The sequence below is a fragment of the Punica granatum genome, chromosome 2 (genome assembly GCF_007655135.1).
Source record: "Punica granatum isolate Tunisia-2019 chromosome 2, ASM765513v2, whole genome shotgun sequence".
NCBI classification, from domain to species: Eukaryota; Viridiplantae; Streptophyta; class Magnoliopsida; order Myrtales; family Lythraceae; genus Punica; species Punica granatum.
The window spans coordinates 8,853,093-8,862,987 of record NC_045128.1 but is presented as its reverse complement, the minus strand read 5'-3'; the positions used below and the strand labels follow the sequence as shown (position 1 = coordinate 8,862,987).

General features: G+C 41.7%; 1 protein-coding gene across 3 annotated transcripts; it reads right to left on the bottom strand.

Annotated features, from left to right (window-relative positions):
* Nucleotides 1-539: 539 nt before the first annotated feature.
* On the bottom strand, nt 540-6,559 carry LOC116197685. 3 transcript variants are annotated; one of them, XM_031527885.1, is made up of 9 exons: nt 2,952-6,553; nt 2,666-2,850; nt 2,494-2,565; nt 2,256-2,408; nt 1,999-2,162; nt 1,541-1,688; nt 1,332-1,454; nt 1,170-1,257; nt 540-1,003 (listed from the first exon to the last, which is right to left on the bottom strand). In XM_031527885.1, exons 1-9 carry the CDS (start codon nt 6,016-6,018, stop codon nt 822-824), a joined length of 4,182 nt encoding a protein of 1,393 aa, XP_031383745.1. In that variant the 5' UTR covers nt 6,019-6,553; the 3' UTR covers nt 540-821. The 3 variants fall into 3 exon arrangements, 1 of the variants encoding a protein (XP_031383745.1); XR_004155083.1 differs by having other exon boundaries at nt 856-1,003; nt 1,639-1,688; nt 2,952-6,559; XR_004155085.1 differs by lacking the exon at nt 1,541-1,688 and having other exon boundaries at nt 2,952-6,559.
* Nucleotides 6,560-9,895: the final 3,336 nt, after the last annotated feature.

The following is a 9,895-nucleotide window of genomic DNA, read 5'->3' as shown; positions in this document are numbered from 1 at the left end:
CATGTATATATATATATATATATATATGCTTAAATTACTAAAATATAAATAAGAACATAAAATCAACATACAACATTCTAAAATATTTTAGAGTGTAAACTTTTACTGCAAAACCTTATCTTTATTTGGTTTAGATAAATTTCAAGATTTTTTAATGAATTATTTTTTAGAGAACAAAATTGAAAATGATTTAACATTTTAGAAAAAATAAAACTAAATATTTGTTTAACAACTCTTCAATACGGCCATTCATTTAATTTTAAGTATAAAATTTCGTCCTACTTATTTTCATGGGTTCCATTTTTAAATATTAATTTAAATGAAAACACGGCGTAATACCAGTCTTCATTAGTAGTCTTCGATTAAAACCAAATGCTGCTCCTTTACAAACCATTCGAGTTCGATTTCACCCAATTATCCAAAAACAACAGAATTTAGAAAACTCCTTTCCTTTTGGTTATTAAGTTCGTTACTTTTAATTTACCTGAATAACAATAATAATAATAATAATAATAAATAGTACTTATAAGACCACAAAATCACAAGGATCACCAGACCGCATCCTTCAAGAAAAAACAAAAGAACCTTTGTATTGCCCCCAATGGAAAAACAAGAAAAAACCCTGTTCGAAAGAACACAGCCTAATCCCGGGACCAGGATGGCACAGAAGCATGAACACGGACCACGATATCTAATCGCCCATAGGCCCAGACATAATATTCTCGAACAAGAGGAAACCCGAAAACTTCACATATTCCAGCATATATTTGGGATAGAAGATGTTTGCACTACATATATACCATTTGTAGCGTAGGATCCATCTATTGGTGATTCTGCGGCTTCGAAGGGATTTTCGCGGACATGGATCTCAGTTCGTTAGCGATCTCTGTGAAAGTGGGTCTCTCTGATGGCTCCGCAGACCAGCATCTCTCCATCAGTGATCTCCAATCGAGGTCGCAAGATTCTGGTACTGGCGGTCTCAATGTATTGCTCACAATGCCCCCTGAATTATTTTTCGGCAAGCATCAGTTGGTTAGCTTATAAAAACTACACAAAATCACGATGAGAATGCAGGTCTGCCAGTGATGCAGAAAATCAGCCATGCAATCCAAGTGATCATTTTTCAAGATAGTTGAATACCGGGATGAAGCAAAACAAAGTAATATTACCTATAATAGCCCCATAATGCAAATCCGCATATGGCTCTTCCCCCGTGAGCAGTTCCCACATCACAATGCCAAATGAGAACACATCAACCTGTAGATGAAGAACCTTACACATTAATTGAGAGAGAGAGAAAGAGAGAGAGAGAGAGGGAAAGAGAGAGGAACCTTCTCGGAAACGAGGCTGCTGCTGCCATTTAAGAGCTCCGGAGCCATCCATGGAAGTGTTCCCCGCACCCCGCCTGATATCAGAGTCTGACACTTTACCTTAGACAACCCGAGATCACCAACCTGATATTGAATATAAAGAATGCTCTTTAAAGGAACAGAAACCTATAAGGGAGCAAATACTCTAGGGAAATTATCCGTCCACTGACCTTGCAAATGGGTCGATGGGGATCTCGGAGATTCACTAGCAGATTATCACTTTTCAAATCAAAATGCACGATATTCTTTCCATGCAAGTATTCCATACCAAAGGCCACATCCATCGCTATCACTAGTCTCTTCCTCTTGTCAAGATTCCTGGTATTAAAGAAAACCCAACTTATAAATTCTTACATCAGCATCTAGATACCGCGATATGCTTCAAAAGGTGAATAAAGAAAAACTAAAAATCGATTCTAATTGGAAAGGAAAACTACAGCATATGTCAATTTAGTAATTCAAGGAGCAGACTGAGCCATGGTAAAACGTCTCGAATTCGACTCTCCCAGCTTACTTTAACACAGTGATATCACTAAATAAGTCTTTGGATGCCCAAACTATTGAGTTGATGGATGTCATGGGCTCAAGGTCGATTTATTAGTAGCCCAATAATAACAGAATTTAATACCTCTCACTCTTCTGCAAAGCGTTCCTCAAGGACCCATTAACCATGTATTCTGTCACTGTTGCGATAGAACCACCTGGCCCATCAAGCACAACACCATAAAAGGCTACTACGTTGGGATGGTGCAAGTCAGCAAGCTTGATAGCCTCGTTCCAGAAGTCGTATCTCTGATTGAGCAACAAGATAGTATAATAGTAGGTCAAAGATGAAATTGCTCAATACTTAGAGATTTTTCATGTATCATGCACAAGAGTTGGTACCATTCGTTCTTGCTCCGAAGGCTTTCCAGTAAAGCATCGATCATTGATACGCTTAATGGCAACATCTGTTCCCCTCCATTTTCCATGGTAAACAGTGCCATATGTCCCAGAACCGAGCTCTCGTAACTCTTCCAGGTCACTGTTCTTAATTATCTGCAATCCCATATGTCTGTCTTAAATAAGATCCGTATCAGTTATAACAATAAGACAAGAGATGAGATCAGAATAAATCATCTACCTGCAAGCGACCAAGGCCTTCTGATACAGGAAACCCTAAGTTCACCTTCTCTGACAATTTAGCCTCAGTATCCTAGTGGAAGAAACGACGTAAGGCAGCAGAATGCATAAAGCAGATGCAGAGGAGATACAAATACAGCAATCGTTTCAAAAAAGCAAAATGAAAATAGCACCTCAGAAAGAGCTTCAGATTGAGATTCCACATCAACTTCTCTAACTTCTTCCTCAGGCATTTTTTCAAAAGCACCCTGCTTCCCATCAGAAACCGAAAGACCGAGCTCAGAAGAGGAAGCTGACTGGAGAACAGAGGCAACTACGCCTTCAGCCACATCCTGAAGGTCTTGCTTAATTCGTTCTTCTGCAGAAAATTAATAGAACAAAGAAAATAAAATGACTCCAGAACTAAGAAATTAGCCTAGATTACAGAACAAAATTGGATGTATTACTTCAGATACCAACCTCTTGATGTTTGAACTTGCTCCACATTAAGATTGTTCGCCGAATGCAGAGTGTCTCTATCAAATTCTCCAACCTTTCCTGATGAATTATCGACAAAAGGATCCCTATTTCCTAATGCATCCTTTCTCAGAGCAATTTTGACAGGTTTTGGAGGAGGGAAATGAGCATCACTATGCATGTTGAAAGGATCCTGGTTTACGAAGAGCGAGGAGTCTTGATCTTCAGTCCTGCTTAGTGGCGGTGCGAAAGACTGTCTGTTTCCATGCAAGGGCACAGCTTGGGCATCAGAAGGCACATGCATATGCTGGAAAAGAGACTTCACATCCATCCAGGCAGCAGAAGATGGAATTCTTTCACTTGTAAGTGCAGGGTTGCCATTATAAACACCTTGAGAATCCAATTGGATTCCCATCTTTGACTGGGAGTGTGACCGCGGAATGCCTAGCTCAGAAGGTTGAGAAGTCTGATTGGACACTCCAGTTTGAAATTCAGGCAGATAAGGAACCTCGCTGGCGTTAAGAAGCATCTCCTGCAGTGGATTGTGCTGCTGCTGATTCTGCGTCGGCTTTAAGCTCTCAGCCATCCAAAGGTCATTGATTAGTGACTGATTACTTCGATCGTTGCTGTGAAGCATCTCAGGGGCACTCATCTGTAAATTTTCTATCCTTGCATCAAGGAGTTTGGAGTACTCTGCTGGTAATCCCTGAAACTGTTGTTCTGAACCCTCAACAGACGTGATTCCAACAGGATTAGTTTCAACATTCATAGGCTTATTTACAACATGCTGTGGGAGCCCATTATCCAGACAAGGCTGAGGTGTGGACCCCACAAACATACAACCCTGGTGAGGAACTTCCATATGGGCAGGTGATTGAATCCCACTTGCTAATTCAGTAATTCCTTCCCCTGAACCTTCACTTACCACTGGCTTGCTCGCAAGTCGAGATCTGATGTTATCCTCCACGGGAAGACTATGATAAACTGTAGGACTGGGACCAGCTCCAGAACCAGTCCTATTATCTCTTTGCTCCTGAATTAAAGTATCGGAATGAGCATGAGGTAACGCTTTTTGACACATATAACAGTCCTCAAATATCTGCAACTTCTCTGGTTGGCTATTAGGTGATGACCCATCTGAGACGGCCACTTGTCCCGGAGGAAAAACGGGATGCCACCCATATGCTCCTCCTCCAACTGTAGGTGGAACTGCCACTTGATGGTGATAAGTACTGTGGGTTGAGTCCACTGGAAGAAGAACGATCCTATGCCCAGAAGACGATCCATCTTGCTCAAACTGAGCTTGCTGAGGTTGGTGAATGAGAGGCTGCTGAATAAAAGGTTGCCTCATGCTGGCGTGGGAAGTTGCGGGGCCCAATGTCATGTGGACAGGAGAGACATACTGATGTCGGTTGCTGATGCCCGAGCCATCAGGAAGCTGCTGTGGGGCATAAATGGGCCCCGTAGTGCCCAAGAAATGTGAACTAGGGAAACCCATTAGAGGAGGTGGTGGCATGACAACTGCACGGGGTATACTTTCCTTGGTAGGGTCCATGTAAGCCTGCATACCATAAGGCACTGCCTGTGGCCCTGAAAGTGGCACAGGTTTTTCGGGCTCAACCTCCCCGTGGGGAGACTGGAATTGTGGAGCACTAGACTGAACCGCTGGAATCCTGAAATTACTAACAGCTGAAGAATCAGAATAAGACGAAGGATTTGGCTCCACGAAGAACATCGTCGAAGCGTCCTTGGAGACAGATGGAGCCTCTTTAGGTGAGAGTGAGACATTGTTCGTTGATGGTGGCCTAGTAAATTCTCCTTGGCCCAGAATGGAGCTGTCAACAACTTCGTTACTGCCACTAATATCAGAATTTTGTGTAGATGTTGCGCTTGCTATGCTCTCTTTCCTTGTAAATCCAACACCGATCCCATCCATAATACCATTGACGGCTTCCATGTACCGTTGTCCACTATCATGCAAATCCCTATATTGGCTCAGGCCTGAAGTGTCAAGCTCAGAGGCCGAGAAGAGGAATACCCTTAGCTTGGCTGACCCATCTGAGGACCTTTCAACCAGCTTTTCATACTCATCCATCATGTTATCGAGATCGTCAGGGCACGAGACAGACACAAGGGCATCAAGGTCTTCATCAGGAAGCTGGTACTTGATCACAACAGGCTGTCCATAGGTTTCCACCATCTTCTGCATAAGTTCATTGAAGCTAACATCTTTCCTGACGCTAATAATCCTCGTCTGTCCGCCCACATATCTCAGCACTCCATCACTTGGTCTAGGCAAGATCTTTCCCCCGAAGCTACAGAGGAACTTGACTTTCTTACCCGAGACTGAGTCCTCCCCTCCATCTTCACTCGCGCGATCAGCTCCACTTCCGCTCCCTCGCTTGAAAGAGTCGGACCTGATCCCAGTTTCAGATCCCGAATCACCACCCACGTTTTCTGGTCCACTCCCACTAACCCTGGTCGCTGAGTTACCACTAAAACCAGTGCCCCCCACATTTGCACCAACTGCCTGATCGACGCCGCCAACACCAACCCTAGGAACATAATGTGGACTAACTCCAACAAAGCTTCCAGCAGACTCACCACCTGCCTGATTAGCAAGATTCCCAACAATCCTAGTCCCTAAATTAGGGCAGACACTGAAATTTGTTGCTACATCACTATTCCCCACCTGATCAAGAGCAGTTCCACTAATCCCAGTCAACAAATGCGGGCTATACCCGAGCCCAAGAGCAGGATTCACACTCATGTGCCCGGCTGGCCCCACCGCCCCACGAGGCGGGTACCATGTTGCAGGGACAGCATTCCCGAGCCCTAGGCCACCAAAACCTGCGGCATCTGGAATCCCAGGTGTGGGGTAATACACAGGCATCGAATGCGGGCTGTTCCCGGTCTCATGGGGCGAGTTCGTGTAAAACCCTTCCCCAGCAGGCCGACCAGTGGTGGTGGCGGCAGGGGCAGGCACAATGCGGGGATCCTCAACCAAGGTCCGGGCCACGTTTATTGGTCTTAACTCTGCTGGCGCCGAAGAGTTATTATCAAATGCCATAGCTTAAAAGCCGCCCCGAGAAACAGATGCTTCAGAATGAAACCCTAGCACCGATCAAATGAACTGAATACTCTGATAAAACCTTCCCTTTTCTTCTTTCGATCCTACTTACATCCAATCCAAGCGTATGACACGGCCTACTCAATTAGGACTTTGACTCCGAAGCTGACGACCCAAACCCACAAAAGAATGGAGCTTTTACACAAAGGGGGGGAGGAATGGGTACCAGATTCGAGAGACGTTGAGCTGAGAGTCGGCGCAGAGCAGTGCCGCCGAGGTTCAGCCACAAAATTAGGGCTTCACTCCGTCAATCCCCTGCTGTCTTCCCCTCCGATTTCAGCCTCCCAGAGCTTCGTTCCGTTCACTGCGACTTGCCCAGTTGCCCGGTTGGGCTGCTTCATCTTCTTCTTCTTCTCCTCCTCCTTTCCTGGCTGATCTTCCCGGAATGATTTGTACTTTGGATTTTGTTTAATATTTCTTGGTTTTTTTCTTTTTTCTTTTTTTGGATGAATTATAATTTTTTTTTAATTTTTCTTAGTTTGGATTGGAAAGCAAAAGGGAAAGATTGGAAGACTGAAGAGGATGGAAGGCACGTGTATGTGTGCATGCAAGATTTTGATTTGAGATGGAAATATTTGGAAGATGACGCAACAACGACTTGTTTCTCCATCATGCCTATTGTTACAAGTCATGAGTATGCACCGGTCGACATTGAACCTATACTCGGTATGCGTGCCGAGGATTTTTCGGTATGGTCCGTGTAAAAATGGTTATCCCCGTAAATCCTCTCTTTGACTCGCTCAAGAAGGCGGATCGGAGACGAGATGTACTTAAATTGATTCGATCATCGTAAGACGTTCCACGGCACATAAATTAATGTAACGTTATTTTGCAATGTGACATATACTTTTATATTGGTGAGTGTTATAAAGCGGGATTATTGTATTAGTAGTTATTATGTGAAACGAATTTATCACAATGAAAATCGTTCCCCATGATTGTTCCCAGGTGGCTGGCTTGTTTTGGTTTTAAAGACATTATGGCTTGATTCTCCGGTCCACAATTGAACTTGATTAAGTTTGATCATTCTTGGTGCAAAAGTACTGTTCGTGATCATTCATGACTTCTAGTGTAAGAATAGAAAAATAAATAAATTAATAAAATGGCAATTTGGATTCAGAATCTGTTAGTTCTGAGTCGGCGATATGTATCACTGTACCTTCTCCAGTACTTTTAAATGAGTGATTTTCATTGATGAAATTATTTTAGAAGGGAGTAAATGATCAATTTCGTTCTTGACTTATGCAAGTTGCATCAATCGGGTCCATAAGAAAAATGTTACATTAATTCGGTTCATGATGACATCATTTTCGTCCCTATTCCCCTTTTCTTAAATATTCGCTTGATATATGAAATGGTCGCGAGAGGTTGACATCGAAAAATCGATATATGCTTAATTGGGGGATCCGTCCAGTGTTTTCTAATATTTTAATTTTTGTCGAACATTTTTCTGACATTTTATAATAAACGCAAATCATTTTATATTCCAAATTGTTACTGGGGCTTACAGGAAGCAATGTTTTCTTCCATTAATTTTGGCTTAATTCACGATATAGATGATCAAAAGACCATAATTTATATCAATATAAATTGGTTCAAAGGATTCGTTTGTTCTATTTAAGTAAGATCTCATGTTCGAATCTTGTAAACGAAAAATTCGATAAATGATTGTACTCTTTAATAAACCGAATTAATTCGAACTAGATTAGTCGAAACTATTAGATTAATTTGAATACGCACTAAAAATACTACCGGTCATTGAATTAATTTGAGATAGTAAGGCAAGCCAAACATTAATTTTTCTACCCATATTCACGTTATTTTTGGGTATTAAATGTAGCAATTAAACTAGTGCATAGTAACCATTGACACGGATCATGTCACCCTTTAACAAGGCCATTACGAGCCTCCTCCTCATACGTTATTATGTCGTGTTCCCTTTCTAATTGGCCTCCCAAGCTTTGGATAAACATAGACTAAATGCGCACAAGCTGCTTAATTAATAAATTTCTCTCATCTGATTTACATGTGCTTGGCAAATGATCTCCTCGATTGTCCCCCTTCCTCAAACTAAAATTTGCTTCTTAGAAGTAGTTTAATATTTGTTTTTTTTAAAATAAGATCTAAAATTCCGTCTTGTAAATGAAGAAACTTCATGTTGAATGAGTTCTATCTCTTAATGGAACGATTTGGTTCGAGCTGAATTAGTCGAAATTTATTGGACTTTCAGATATATAACTCGATGCACATCGCACATTGAAAAAATTGTTTTTTTTTTCCTTCGACAAGAAGCAAACCTAGTTTCCTTTTTCAATTGGAAAAAAGTGAGGATGGAGATCATTGTGCGAAGGAAATGGATGTAAGAACAACCCAAAATTATGGTCTGACCCAAAGTTGACCGACGGATAATGTCTCTAATCCGTGTGGGGTATGGCACTAGTATATTCCCCCATACCCTTAGATTCTTTGATTTGAAAGTTTGCACGGTGGGCTTGCTAGTGTTGTCATTTTCATTTATTTATGACAATAACATGGTCATGGTCCTCTATATATATAACATAGATTGCATCAGGTCACTTCCATGATACTGAATAAAATAAGGTTACGGGTACTTATTGAACTGTCTGATACATGTATCATCATTATTAATGTCAAATAGTCGCGCATAACATTCGGGTTGGGATCGATGTGGAACCAGCTATGTAGGACGGGGAGCTCCTTTAAGACGATGGATGAGCGTGCAATTAATGAAGGTACGTAGAGTATTTGTGAATCCGTCTAGCTGGTTTGAGTTTTGGTGCAGAGAGACTAGACACAGTAACCATTGAGGTGAAACTCTAACTAGATTCGTCGTGTCATCTAAGTTAAATGAACTCTACTATAAACTTAAGCCAAGTGTGATCTCATAATGATTCTTAGCTTTTAACTTAAAAACTAAGAAGAAATTATTATTTGTTCCTTCAAAACATGATTACGAGTTTTTTTCCTTCCATTCCAATTGATGTATCAACATCTATATAATGCCTTCCCATCCTAATCCGCTAAATTGTCTAGTCCCATCTCCCCTGCAAAATTCATCTAACTTAGGATGTTAGCGAGAAGACCAAGATAGACTTCAAATACAAAAATATAATATGGGCCATCGAGAGGGACGTGGATGGGTCTCTCAAGTTGACAATGAGGGACGAGGTGCTGAGGCTCGCCGAGAAGCAGCTTGCCGATAGGCACTAGGATCGGGGCTTCGCTGGGCAACTACGGGGCAGTGAAGAACGAAGGCCATGACACTTACCGTTGGTGTAGGATCTGGGGGTTGGCGAAAATGAATAAACTGGAGAGATGGCTTCTAGGCACGTAATCACTTTCCTTAAGGCTTTATTCGCCCCCATCAATAATGTGCAATCGGGATCTCTGCGAATAAATCTCTAGAATACAAAGAAGCCGATGACCGACTGAGTCTGGCATCGACGAAGTCGATCCCTAAACATGTATAGATGTTAACATAATCACTAAATCTTGCTTTAAGTTTTCTGCAGCAGACCGAGAACGAGAGTGCGGTTCTAGAGCGATGTGGAGAGGGGGGAGACAAGAAAATTTCTAAATATAATGTTTCATTCGTATCATTTGATGTGGAAAACATCTATTTATAAGACACTTTAGTGTCTCGTTGAAAGGAAATGTCCATCAGGATGAAGAGAAATGACTTTATGATAAAATGATATAAGCAGTTAACTGACTATGTCTTTTCAGACACATTTTGTTTAAAAAAATCATCTCTCACATCTTGATACCATAACTTTGATTATTACATACTTGCCCC

Bases quoted from the DNA above. Each gene is read 5' to 3' on its own strand.
- LOC116197685 (XM_031527885.1), bottom strand. From the start codon at position 6,018: ATGGCATTTGATAATAACTCTTCGGCGCCAGCAGAGTTAAGACCAATA. The intron at 2,851-2,951 runs GTTGGTATCTGA...AATTTTCTGCAG, and splicing joins GCAAGTTCAAACATCAAGAG to AAGAACGAATTAAGCAAGAC. The intron at 2,163-2,255 runs GTACCAACTCTT...TTGCTCAATCAG, and splicing joins CTTCGGAGCAAGAACGAATG to AGATACGACTTCTGGAACGA.